General features: G+C 42.8%; 1 protein-coding gene across 15 annotated transcripts in view; it reads right to left on the bottom strand.

Moving 5' to 3' along the window:
- Nucleotides 1–14,604, bottom strand: part of CASK (calcium/calmodulin dependent serine protein kinase) — a 210,761-nt gene that overhangs the window by 150,531 nt on the left and 45,626 nt on the right. For all 15 annotated transcript variants that reach the window (XM_077342888.1, XM_077342876.1, XM_077342884.1 and 12 more), the window contains exon 3: nt 3,806–3,911. In XM_077342888.1, the coding sequence (XP_077199003.1) occupies nt 3,806–3,911 (106 nt within the window). The remainder of the gene's footprint in view (nt 1–3,805; nt 3,912–14,604) is intronic.

Raw genomic sequence — 14,604 nt, 5'->3', positions numbered from 1 at the left:
ATTAAGTAACTATCTAATATGAGATAACCTACTGATCCTCCTTTTAATTTACTAACTAATAAAATGAAAATTCATATAAGGACCACTTACATATTTAAAATATTTATATACTGCCTATGTATGTATAGACTCAAGGTGGCAAGTCATAAGGATGCAAACGTAGTCCAATCAACCAGGTTACAAACACAGCTAAGTCTGTCAAAACAGATTGCTCTCTGGAATTAAAGTGCTTAATATGCCTTTCTGAACATAACAAAGGAAGGCTCCTGGCTCCCATTGATTTGTTGCTGCTGTTGCTGTCAAGTCACAGCTGTCTTAAGGCAAACTTATGAGGTTTCCAAGGCAAGGAAGAGAAGTGGTTTGCCATCGTATGCCTTCATGTCATGACTATGGCATTCCTTGAAAGTCTTTCAAATAATGACCAGAATTGATCCTGCTAAGCTTTTAAGAACTGAGAAGATCAGGTAGCCTGGACTATCTAGGTCAGGACACCTACTCTGACAGATCATTCATAGAATCATAGTGTTAGAAAGGACCTCCAAGGTCATCTAGTCCAACCCCCTGCACAATGCAGGAACTCACAACTATCTGCCCTCCCACAGTGACCCCAATTTCATGCCCAAGTAACCCTCCCACCAAAAATCTCCAGAGTCCAGCCTGACTTGGAGGAAATTGACCTACCATCCCACAGTGGCAATCAGCAATTCCCTGAGTATAAAAGGAAGGGCCACAAGAGACAAACACTGACACATCTCTTCTTGCCCACACACAATCTCCCTAAGTTAATAAAAGCAGCATTTCTGTCAGATGACTATCTAGTTTCTGCTTAAAAGCTTCCAAGGAAGAAGAACCCACCACCTCCCGAGGAAGCCTTTTCCACTGAGGAACTGCTCTAATTGTCAGGAACTTCTTCTGGATATTTAGCCGAAAATTCTTTTGAATTAATTAAAACCCATTGGGTTCTGGTCTGACCCTCTGGGGCAACAGAAAACAACTCTGCTGTATCTTCTATATTAGTGGTCCCCAACCTTTCTGAGGCTGGGGCCTGGCAGGGCATCGGGCCGCGCCCGCGCATCGGGCCGCACATGCGTGATGCGCGGCCCGGCCCTGATTCCCTCTCCCCGCCGTCCCGCAGTAAGAAGCTTCCTGGGCCGCAAGCTTGTGGCCTGGGAAGTTTTTTACTGCAGGGGGGGGGGCGGGGAGAGGGAGCCGCGGCCCGGCTCCATGGCCTTCACGGCCCGACACCGGGCCGCGGCCCGCAGGTTGGGGACCACTGTTCTATATGACAGCCCTTCAAGTATCTGAAGATGGTTATTGTATCACCTCTTAGTTGTCTTCTCTCCAGGCTAAGCAGATCAAGCTCCCTCAACCTTTCCTCATATGGCTTGGTCTCCCCAAAGGACTGGATCCACCACAGAAAAAAAAATCAGACCTAGCTGTTGCTGATTTGACAGTCTTAAGGAGAAGACTGTTTGAAGAACAGGGTATACGAGAGATGCACAGTTAAGCACTAAGGACCTAGGTCATGTTGAGCTTTAAAGCAAATAGTTGTGCCCAGAAGCAAATAGGTGACCAGGGCAGTTGACACAGCACTAGAGTTATGTGTTACTAGGGGCAAAGCCCGTTGTATCCAAGAATACAATGGGCGCTAGAGCTTGGCAGTGGGAAGAGGAAGGGGAGTTGTCCAGTCTGTAAGGGCATGGGGTTGAATGTGTATGTTGTGTGGGAGGTTGTGGTGGTGTAGTGGCAAATGAGGGAATGGGTGTGGAGATATGGGTGTCAAAAACCTATGGTGTGGAATATTCATTGAGTGTGGGAGAGGACTGACCTTTGGGAATTGTGGCATAGTGGTTACAGATGAGCTTTCCAGAGCCATGTCTTCAGATATGTGAAGGTAAAATCAGACTGGAGACTCTTCTTAGGGGAAGATTACATGGCAACCAATTCCCCCCAGTTCTGCGTCATTTCCCTTCTTGTGGGAATTAGGCCACAGACACCGAAATGCCCCTCTGCCCTAATACACATGGGGTAGTCACAGTACACAGGTGTCCACCCTGTTCCTTCTTCTCCATTTTTTTCACTGTTGATAAAATGTTATGTGCCCACATGCTTCTTTCATGGTTGCTCCTTAGAAGAACAGATTTTTGTACCCTGTTGTTTACTACCCAAAGGAGTCTCCAAGCAGTTTACAAACACCTTTTTCCATTTGTCTCCCCACAATAGTCAACCTGTGAGGTATGCGGGGCTGTGAGAGGTCTGAGAGAACTGGGAATGGGCCGCAGTGACCCAGCAGGCCTAAGGTGTCTCAAAGCATTTTCCAATCATCTTCCCTTCCTCTCCCTTTCCCTCTCCCTCTCACTATTTACAGTTTCAGGCTGTAAGTATTTATTTAGATCTTCCTGCACTTTCCAGACTCATAGGACTGATGCTGGTCTGCCTTTCTGTGCCCCAGAATACAAACAGTTGCTGGTAAGGGCTGGCCATAGCCCATAGCCCAGGAGGGACACACCTGCACCACTCCCTCACACCTGCAGGCAAAAATGGCTCCTTTGAAGGCTGGACTCTGAGGCATTTTAAGTGAGAAGGCGCTTTTCTGTAGCCTCCCTGTCAGCCAACTGTTTGGAAGAAGGGGAAAGCCGCCCCCCCCCCTCAAAAGCAAGGCCCTCAGGTTCCCTGCGTTGCTCTTGGAAATGCCTCCCTCCCTTCAGTCAGGGCCTGTCAGAGGCTCCTTCACAGCAGGCCTGAAGGGGGGGAGGGGGAGCCCTCTGCAGCCTCCTGCCAGCTCTGTCAGGGTTCTGAGGCGATTAACAGTTGGACATGACAGTTAGGGCAGCCTTGGGGTGAAAAGGGCTGGCAAAGCCTCTGTTCTCATCCTCCTTGGCAACCCTACTGACCTCCTCTCCCTTTGGTGGTCAGGAGCAGACTGGCAGCCACTTCTCCAGATTGCCCCTGGCTGGATGGAATTTTGGTCTGTTCTGGTAAGGGGCCAATCGGAAGGCGCTTTGCGCCTTCCGATTGGCCCCTCCGCTTGTCCATGGGACAATTGTTGCCCCTCCCCATCATGGACTGAGCCCATCCCAACACCCCTTACTGTTTTATTAAGAGGGAAAATATGAGCAAATGATCCCAGACAAGAGATTTACTGCTGCACTTTGCATCAACTGAAGTTTCCAATTCTTCAAAGGCAGCCCAATGTACAACTTGTTTAGGTAGTCGAACCTGGATGTTATGTTAGCATGGATCAGCATAACTAGGTTGGAAGTGTCTAGATAAGGGACGAGCTTACAAACGAGATGTAATAGCAAATAATGGATCTTGTTTCCCAAACACAAGTGAAGATTTTTATTTTTTTACTGTGCATGTCAAATATTTAGTCAACTTTGAAAAATAAACATCTTCACCTACATATATAGATATAATGGTTTTCACAGGAATAACCGCAGCTATGGAATAGAATTAAAAATACTGGCTATCTCTAGTTTGATATTAAATTTAAATGTTTAGACATTAAAATGTGACCTACTAGCTTAAAATAATTCTAAAGAAATTGTATTAGGTTTATTACGCAATACATGATTCTAGTGTAATTCTCCTCAAAGATTGTGTTATATGTGAGGTTTATATCCATTTTGAGTAGTCTTTAAAAAACTGCTTGATATTATTCAACGTTAGGTTTAACTATTGTAACAAACAAAGTTAATTGGCTTCTTATTAATCTGGCAGCTTAGTTTTTTCAATTTAAATGTACCCGTAACCCACATATTTTGTACAGTATAAGCCAAGAATGATAAAATCTAATACTTACAATTCAAAAACCATATAAAGCATTCCATCAGAACTGTATGTCTCCAAAAGCTCGACAATATGTGGATGCTTCAACATGTGACAGATACTTGCTTCTCTTTTTAGATCTGTTGGAATATAGTAAAGAACAAGCATGTCAATAAATAGAATAAACAAAAGCTGCATATTTTCAAAGCTATGTAATTCTCAAGATATAGCGCAGTAAAATATACAACATTTGGAGAGAAAAATAAGCCATTTTGTGTTCTCCCAAAGACTCACAGCTTCACTTTATCCCCAAGGCAAACAAATATGTACTTCAAGAAACAATCTAGCATTTACAACTAAGAGACAAAGACCAACCATGCCAGATTCAGAAGGTGGTATCAGAGACTGTAGGCAGGTCTTGTGCCACTTGGCTAGATGCCACAGCAAGTATGAGGCAGATTACTTTTTAAAAAAAAGTGACGTTTCTGGGGATGTTGCAGGGAAGTGCCAGGTAGGGCTGCACATTGAAGCAGAGTTCCCTAGCTCTGTTGATCTGAATGTTAGGAACCTGGGGGTATGATCACTTATCTAGGCTCTTGATATTCCATCCGCTAGTTTGGAGAACCTTCAGTAACTTTTGTATCCTGGTGGCAGACAGTATCCCTGTTACTGTAAATAGCACAATATCCATGGCTAACAGGTAGCAAATAGTCAAAAGCATCCGAATCCCCAAGTCTCTGTTACAGGACACTGGCAAGACCTGAGTGCTTGTTGGCTGCCTAGCTATAGTCTTGCAATGGCAGAGCAAAACGCCCAACAAAAGGTCCCTCAGGCCATAGCAACATTAACAATTGAACCATGTGCCAAAATTCTATGAGGGACTCTGAGGAAGGCACTTTTGCTTAGCAGTACATTGTGGATAGTGGAGTTCCTCTAAAATTGTGTTGTAAATGTTACAATTTGAGGAAAGAATGATACTGAGACCACAATTAACATGAAGCCCAGGCTTAAGAGGCTGCCATGTCAATTGGCATGCTTCATAATTTTACTGGTTTCTTGTTGAAGGTACAGCAGCCATATTGAGCAAGCAGCTATCTGTTGCTTGTAGAGGGGCTCTGGGTAAAATGAGAATCTTAACAGGCACAAGGATGAACCTATATGAACATTAAGCCTCCACCGTCAGCTGGATCAAGGCAGGTCAGCGCTGCTAATACTACTAAACATTTCAGAAATGTTTGACACAGTAGATTACGAGCTACTAGCTCACTGCCTCACTGACACCAAGATATGAGGAACAGCCCTTCAATGGCTGATCTCTTTTCTTCAGGGTCATGGACAGAGGGTAGCATTTGGAGAGAACCAATCACATTGATGGCAAATCTCATATGGGGTGCCACAAGGAGCCATTCTCTCCCCAACCCTGTTCAATATCTCTCTCTCGCCCTGCTGAGACAGGGGTTCAAAACTGGGATGTCATCAGTATGCCAATCACACCCAGCTTTTCCTCATGATGGACGGCCACAATGACTCATTCCAAGACTCATCAGCCAGATGTCTAGAAGCAGTTATGGGCTAGTGATCCTGGACACCTCCCTTTCTATGGAGGTGCAGGTCACAAGAGTAGTGCAGCTGGCATTTTTCTACCAAGCTAAGCTACTAGCGCCCTATTTGGCCCTGGAACACCTAGGCATAGTGATCCATGCAATGGTCACCTCTACACTGGACTTCTGTAACTTGTTCTATGCAGGTCTAACCTTATTCCTGCGCCGGAAACTACAGGTACAAAATGTAGTGGCCAGAATCCTCATGGGAACACTTTGGAGGGCCCACATTCAGTCTGTATTCCAACAGCTGCACTGGTTACCAGCCGAATCCTGGATCAAGTTTAAGGTCTTGGTAATAAGGCCATATGTGGTCTGGGCCCAGTATACCTGAGGGACTGTCTCTCTGCCTATATTGTAATTCCAACTAGCTGGTGATCCCTGCCCCTAAGGAAGCACTTCAGGCCTGAACCTGGGTGAGGTCATTCTCTCTCTTGGCCCCCACTAGGTGGAATGAACTTCAGGAGGAGATCTGGACCTTGCTAGAGACAGCACAGTTCTGCAGGACCTGTAAAATGGAGCTTTTCTGCCAAGTTTTTAGTTGGGGCCAATGAGCTGATAACATGTACTGGGCCCTCCAGAACCCCCTCCCCTCGTGTGCTTCCTGATTGGCTCAGAGTCCAGACATGCTCTGCCCACACTTCGCTCAGGAGGGCTTAGCCCTTTTAAATATATAGCTAATGCTTACAGATTGTATGCTGGGGCATGTATATTTAGCTATGTGGTAAACTGCCCTGAGCCACAAGGGAGGGCGGTAAAAAAATAATGAATAAATATGAAAATAAATAATTGAAACACCTCTGTTTTCATGGCAAACCATAATTTAAAGTTGTATCTGAATTATGCCTTTGAGACCTGCAGGGCTCAAGATGTTATAAGGATGTTATAAGGATGATAGAAATGAGTAGTGAAGTAAAAAGTTTTATTATATTTATTCTTTGAACTATCTGCATGAATTTTGATGCTGCTTTGAAACTACAAGATTGAGTTGCATTATATTTATTTAATTTAATGCTTTTATTGCCAAAACTGGCATAGTTTGCTTCAGTTTACTTCAGCATTGAGTTGTTTTGAGCTAATCTTGAGCATGTATATATAGCTGAATATTATTTATTTCTAATGTTTTTATCCTTCCAGGCCTTATTGGTCTATTGCTGATGATGTCATTAGAGCATTTATATTATAGTGGAATATTACTGATATACAACTAAAGTTTTGTTTTGCATAATATATCTACACAGATTATTTACTATGGTAGAAAATGAGACTGCATCTGGTGATAGGATCCTTACCAACCTGTTGATATTGGTGATCTTGTCCATGAGCTTAATTGCAGTTGGGGTATGCAAATCCTGTATAAGTGAACCAAATGTTTGGCATCTGTAGCTATAATAAAACGCCTAATGACCTTTTGGGCCTCACAATTTAAGGGCCAACGAATGCTACTGCCTGTGTTATCCTACCGCTTGAGTGGCCAGTTGCCTGCTGGCCGGCCACCTGTCAGGCTGTGTCTCCCGCCCTAACTGTCACATCCAACAACTTCACTCACTTTGCTTCAGAACACTGACTGAGCTACCAGGGTTGCATGGGGGCCCTTCAGGTTGAGTTGGTCTAATCTATTCTCCTCTCTCAGGGCTCTTTCGCTTCAGTTCTGCAAGCACAAACCAAGTATGGGGGGCCATTAGGGATCCAAAGCTGTTCTAACAAAGATGTCAGCAAGTTTTGTGAATTAGCAAATATTCCCTGAACTTTTCCTGATAAAATATGGACTTTTCATAATCCCCACCCTCTATATTTCTGGCCCTTCACTTCCCCTTGAACTTGCAGGGGTCTAATTTCTTCACGTCTCCTACACAGAAGGTATGCCCAGCAAGGAGCCGCCCAAAGAAGTGGGCTCTACAGAATAAAAATGGTCAATCCTCAATGTCCTTCTAAGAAGCTTGAAGAGGCCTTTAAAACCCTGGAAGCTGGTCTCAGTGAGGCTCCCTGCAACAGACGGTGACCAGAGCCAATGAGAATGTGGGGAAAGCAGAGTCAGCCAATCATAGGGAGAGCCCTCTAAGGCCTGGCCTCCATGTGCTGTGGGAATTCTCAGGAGAAATCCCTTCGGTTGGGGGTGATCTGAAGATTCATTGAAAAAGATTTAAATGTTGGACCTCTTTTGCCAGGATGAAGCATCTGGGGGTGCACCTTTAGCATTGGGCTCTGAGAGCCATTGTGGGGTAACAGTTAAAGAATGGCAGCCTCTAAACTGGAAAGCCAGGCTTGATTCCCCAAAGGCAATCAGCCAGGTGTCCTTGGGACACACCCAGTTTTCTCGGAACTCTCTCAGCCACACCTACTCCACAGGGTGTCTGTTATGGGGAGAGAAAGGAAGGGAAATTTTAAACTGCTTTGAAACACCTGTGGCCTGCTGGGTGATTGCAAGCCATTCTCAGTTCTTTCAGAGCTCTCTCAGCCCCATCTCCCTTACAGGGTGTCTGTTATGGAGATAGGAAGAGAAGATGATTGTAAACTGCTTTGGGACACTCGAGGCCTGCTGGGTGACTGCAGGCCATTCCCAGTTCACTCACATTCTCAGCCCCATATCCCTCACAAGTTGTGTATTGTGGGGAGATGAAGGGAAAAGATGTTTGTAAAACACTTTGAGACTGCTTTAGTTAGTAAACAGCAGGGTACAACAATCCAGTTCTTCTTCTAAGAGGAAACAGTGAAAGACGCATGTAGAAACATAATATTTTATCAGTATGGCCCACCATATGTCATCGGTGGTGGTCATCCTCTCCCCTGATTTCCCGGCGAGGTGGGTGGGTTTGGTTACCGCCGGTTGTTGGTAGTTCTCTAATTGCTGGTTTTAAAGGAAAGTATGGGTTTTTAGGGGATTGTATTGATTTATTTTATCTTGTAACCCGCCATAAGCTGGCTTTGCTGAGAGTGGCGGGTAATAAATTTAATAATAATAATAATAATGATAATAATAATGATAATAATATTTCTGACACATTTTAAGCTGGAGCACTCCTAACCAGACGTGACGCGGTTAGAAGATAACATTCCCTTCGAGAATTTTATTATATTTTTTCCAATGTTACCTTATAAATATGCATTAGAATTTGGTATCTTTCATTACATTGTTTATGATATACAGATCCATACTTCAGGTTTATTTGGATTTATATTCAAATAAAATTAACAGTAGAATCAAGACTATCATCCTCAGAAGAGAAAATTTATATGCGGAAGGTATGAAGTTTAACAGGCTCTATGACTGAGGCTGTACCGTGCAGTCACACATCACAGTGCTTGGAAGACCAATTAATGGATATAATTATATAATATGTGTGTATATATATCATACATACATCACATATAGAGTTTTTTGAAAATGTAAGCTTCTTTTCAGGAAAGTACAAAAATTAACCAGCAAGTCACAAGAGAAGGAACAAAAGAAGTTTTTATATAATTAAAGAGAAAGAATTCCACAAATATAACTTCTGACTCACCACACCTTCCTAATAACAAAAGGCAAAATTACTGAGGAGTGAATCTTTACTCAGAGCTAATCAAAGCCTTTCAGAAGCACAGATGGACAATAAAATAGCTAGACAGTTCAACTTCAATAGACACAGGATTATTCCAAAAATCCGTGGAAAGAGCTATTTTGTAGAGCAACACAACTGAAGAACAATTAAAAATAAGGGACACAACTGAGATAAGATAGAGCATGTGTAAGCTTCATTTTGTGCATTTCTTTCCTCCTGCGACAAAATAGAAACTGCATGCACCAAGACATTAATTTTTCAGAGAGATATTTACTGTTAAGAAGAACTGAGAGTCAGTTTGGTGTAGTGATTAGGAGTGTGGACTTTTAATCTGGCATGCTGGGTTTGATTCTGCACTCCCCCATATACAGCCAGCTGGGTGACCTTGGGCTCGCCACAGCACTGATAAAGCTGTTCTGACAGAGCAGTGATAGTGAAATCAGGCTCTCTCAGCCTCACCCACCTCACGGGGTGTCTGTTGTGGGGAGATGAAAGGGGAGGCGATTGTAAGCTGCATTGAGACTCCTTCTTTGAGTATTAAGGATGTCACGGACATTGAGGGAAGAAGTTTAGCAGTTGGGGCCTGGCAGAAGCTACCTGCTGGGGAAGTCCCTCATCCCTCCTTCACTGCTGAAATTGGCAGTTTGGTTTACCCCATGATTGCTAACCTCCTTTCCTGGGGGAAGAGGTTTACAGGGGCCACTCTGGCCCTTCCCTTCTCTTGCTGTTGAGGAAGAAGGTTACCTTAACCCTAGCTGAATGCTGGGGAAGAGGGAATCAAACCCAGCTCGCCAGATAAGAAGTTCATGCTCCTAACCACCATGCCAAGCTGGCTCCATGATAAATATATACATAATTACACTTATCACTTGTTCTATAATTACAAAAAAAAAACCCTCTCTTTTTTCTATTATGTAATCCTCCTTAATTCTCAAAACCATGAATCAGTTTATTTTTTTCCATTTTTTGTAAAAAGTCTATAAGGGGTTTCCAGTTAGCAATAAATGGATATTGTTTTTTCTCTAGTCTAAGAACAAAGTTTAACCATCTCTGCAAGCGCTGCAGCGGACCAAATATCAGCATTCCTGGGGGAAACTTCAGCCCTTGACCCATTTCAGTTGGGATTCTGACTTGGCCATGGAGTGGAAACGGCAGTTGTCACTCAGACGGATGACCTCCATTGCCAGCTAGACCAAGGCAAGTCTAGCAAGTCTGACCACTCCGATTCCCCCCCACCCCAGAAACCTTAGCCTGATGCCTGGAAGCAGGGAGGAAATGGCTCAAGCAGACTTGTCTCAAGGGCCCATTATGCACGGCCGCCGAAACAGCGATTTCGGGTCACATGGAAAACACAGAGGGGAAGACGCGAAGCACACCGTTTATGCACGGGAGGGGGCGCGACGGCAGCAAAACCCAGAGTAACCGATTATGCACGCGGCGATCCTGGCGCCGCTTCTGGTTGCGCCCCGGTCACCCGGAAGCTGCACTTTCTTCCGCGTTTCGCTAACGCGGCTTTTTCGGTGGCATGCACCAAAGCTGCGGCCGGCTACAGCCGGCACCATGCGTTATCGGTGATTTTAGTCGCCGCCATTCCACCCCAAATGTTCGTTATTCCCCCCGTGCATAATGGATCAAGATCAGCCCTTTGAAGACACAGGTCCTGTGGCTGGGTAAGAAGGGACCAAGTGAGGAAGCGCGCCTACCCAACCTAGACAGAGTGAGTCTAGCAATAGCCCACTCTGCCAGAAACCTGGGTATGATCCTCCACGCTTCCCTCTCTATGGAGGTACAGGTAATGAGAGTAGCACGGCAGGCCTTCTACCACCTACGCCAAGCCAAGCTACTAGCGCCCTACTTGGCACCAGAACACCTAGCCACAGTGATCCATGCAACAGTCACCTATAGACTGGACTTCTGCAACTCGCTCTATGCAGACTTGCCCTTATCCTTGACCCGAAAACTGCAATTGGTTCAGAACACAGTGGTCAGGATTCTCACCAATATATCGTCACGATCTCACATCCAGCCTATACTTCAACAACTCAGCTGGCTCCCAATTGAATTCTGAATCAGGCTTAACGTTTTGGTTCTTACCTTCAAGGCCATACGCGGTCTGGGCCAGTGTACCTGAGAGACTGTCACTCCACCTATACCCCCCCAAAAAGCATTATGCTTTGCCACTGTCAACTGGCTGGTGATCCCTGGCCCTAAACAAGCACATCAGTCCTCAATGAGGGCCAGATCTTTTTCTGTCCTGGCTCCCACCTTGTAGAACAAGCTCCCTGAAGATATCAGGGCCCTGCCCGAACTCTCACAATTTCTCCGGGCCTGCAAAAGGGAGCTCCTTTACCAGGCATTTGCCTGAGACCGACCAAACCCAAATAACATCCACAGTTCTCCACAGACATCTCCTCCAAGGCCTGAACCAACCTGATCTCTCTGGGGACCTTAGCTAAATTACCGTTCCTGTTATATTGTTGTTGTTTAAGATCACAGAAATTGTGTTATTCAGAACTAGCGTTAGATTATTATTGTTGTATTTCACTATGTTATATCTTAGACCGTTCCATTTATCCCCCATGATGTTATTTGTAATATCCTGAGCCATATGGAAGGGCGGTATAAAAATCTAATAAATAAAATAAATAAATATTCCTCTAGGTCTGTTGACAATGGCTGATTCTTTTCTAGTTGTACCTGAGCACTTCATTGGAGCTTTGAGCATTTCAAATTGGAAGATCCATGCGCAAAGGAAACATTTTACACCTTGATGAGTTGCCCACATTGGATCACATGAAAATCTGACAAGACTTACTTTGCACGTAAATATCTCAGTGTCTACTCTGTTTATCATCAGTTTTATGTATGTATTTGTTAAATTAATGGAGTGCTCAGTTTGTATTATACCACAGAGGAAGACCTAATGCTGAAACACATTTGGTAGTGGTTCTTGAATACAGAGACAATATGTACTTTTAAACCTATATTTATGTAAACGGACATTTGTCTTTCCACTGGGATTGGATATTTATATGCTGAACCACAGAATTGCTGTTTTAAAATTTCTTAGCACTTCGGAATGTATTATTAAACTATATACAATATTTTATACATCTGCACTATATGTATGATTATTTTTAAATTTATTTTTCTTTGTTTCAACCTTTTGGTTCACTTGCTTGTACAGCATTGTATTTTTCTCCCATTTTTTTTTATAGTAGTCAGCTGCATTTATAACTTACAGCTAAAAGTAAACTTGGTTAATATGACAGAGAAAAATGTATTTGGTATGGATGAATCTGGGCTCCTTGGTTTTGGAGATGGCTCCTAGGTCCAAAGAAAATGTGTCAAGATCTGTTTTAACATCTTCATACTGTAAATAAACTACTTCCTGTTGGTTTCTTCTGACTCATGCATCTGCAACCTTTCAGATGATCTGCTGCAATACTCTGTGCCACTGTCCTTGAAAGCAGCTTGTAAACGTATATGTTGGTCAAAATGCTGCAAGCCCACTTTCTGATGATAGTATTGCACAACCACAACATTATGCTATCTTTAAAAATGCTTCACTGGCTACCAGTTTGTTTCTAAAGTCAATTCAAGATTCTCATTTCTTACTTACAAAGTCTTTCACAGTTTAGGGCCCACATATTGGACAGCCCTTCCTGTATAATCCTGCAAGTAAACTCAGGTCAGCTAATAAATTCCTTCTGACTATTCCATCTGTTCCCCAAGGGTGATTGGTTTCCAGAAATAGTTCAAACTGCTCCTTCCCTTTTGTCTTTCAATGAACATACAAAACTGTTCTATTTAGAAGGGCAATTGATTAGTTTAGTTTTGAGGCCGTTTTGTTTGGAAAGGAGATGGTCCAAATTGTTGTAAGGTTTTTAAAAATCTAGTTGTGCTGATGTTTTAATGTTTTTTGTTTTTATTATTGATTATCTATGTAAATCACCTTGAATCACATGAAGAAGTGGGATATAAATTTTAAAGAAAAATATCTGGCAGAAACAAGTTAGAGCATAATCAAATCAAAGTATACATAATCCTTTTACTCAACTTTTAAAATGACTGATTCAAATGAGTAGCCGTGTTGGTCTGAAGTAGCACAATAAAATCAGAGTCCAGTAGCACCTTTAAGACCAAAAAAGATTTATTCAAGGCGTGAGCTTTCGAGTGCAAGCAGTCTGACGAAGAGAGGACTCTGATTTTATTTCTAATATATTTCTTATCACTAAAAAAGTACCCTTAAAATTCCACCAAATTACACCAAAAGCATAATGCTATGTTTATTACTGGTGTCTCCGTAAAGTTAAATCAGAAAGCTCATCTATTTAACAAAATGTATTTTGTTAAAAATTCATTTAAAACCATATTTTTAACAAAATCATACACCATGGTGTCAACTGAGCGTATTAACTGCTACACATGATTGAAATCTGTTAATGCATGATTAAAGGGTCACTTAGGGCTGATACACACAAATAGCCACTGTCTGGTGATCTCTTAATTTGCAACAACTTCCTTATTTTCAAAGAAGCCTCTTTTCAAAGAGAGCCAGTTTTGGTGTAGTGGTTAGGAGTGTGGACTTGTAATCTGGCATGCCAGGTTCGATTCTACGCTCCCCCACTTGCAGTCAGCTGGGTGACCTTGGGCTCGCCACAGCACTGATAAAACTGTTCTGACCGAGCAGTGATATCAGTGCTCTCTCAGCCTCACCCACCCCACAGGGTGTCTGTTGTGGGGAGAGGAATGGGAAGGCGACTGTAAGCCGCTTTGAGCCTCCTTCGGGTAGGGAAAAGCGGCATATAAGAACCAACACTTCTTCTTCTTCTTCTATCACTATGGCACAACAATCTTCTACCGTTCTAGAAGCTTCTAGATGCTGTACCTAACAATAATAACAACAACAGCCACCACACTACAAGGAGCAGTAATCATGAGAAGTAATTTGAAACTCCACATGGACACTTTTTCATATGAGAAATTTTCACATGCAAATTTTTCCAATACTTGTCTGCATATATGTCCTTTAGGATGACAAATACTCCTAACTTCTAGCCTCCACAGGTTAGTAATTAAATCTTCAAAGTAGCACCACATTTTGGCATAAATCCCATATAATATTTCTGCAAGTGAAATTATGTCTGGGGTTGCAAAAATTTTTTGGGAGACGTTTTAATTTAGATCTAATTTTTTTTAGTGTATCCTATTGCAATTGCTTTGTTATTGTTGTTTTTATATATTTCCAGTTGCTTGTTCTTTCTCTTTTATATGATGTAATGCTATGGAATGCCAATAAAGGTAACAAATGAATGAATAAGTGGTAAATTCCCCCTTCTGTTGAAGCTCCAGGTGCTGTCTGAAATGCTATTCCTGGGAAACCCTCAAAAATAGCTTGGGAAAATCAGGTCTCCTTGCAGGAGAGGAACAAAAAAGGATCCTTGCAGAAGTGGATCCATCCTTTGTATTCACAGAAATTCTAGGTGGGGTCCAAGTTATTATTCCTCAATTAAGACTCCAAAAATTGCTGTGATGTATCAATTCAAAGGCTGCCTTGTTCAGGACTAAGTTTCCTCAGCACCTATTTACTTCTCATCTTGTATTCTCTGGCATCAGTTTAACAGTAACAACCATAGCACAAAAGGTGAACAGAAAGGATTTATCGACTAATAATAATTCCAGTACAT

Source organism: Paroedura picta, chromosome 6 (assembly GCF_049243985.1).
Source record: "Paroedura picta isolate Pp20150507F chromosome 6, Ppicta_v3.0, whole genome shotgun sequence".
Taxonomy (NCBI): Eukaryota; Metazoa; Chordata; class Lepidosauria; order Squamata; family Gekkonidae; genus Paroedura; species Paroedura picta.
Note: the sequence above shows the minus strand (reverse complement) of the source record. Positions and strands in the feature narration are given on the sequence as shown.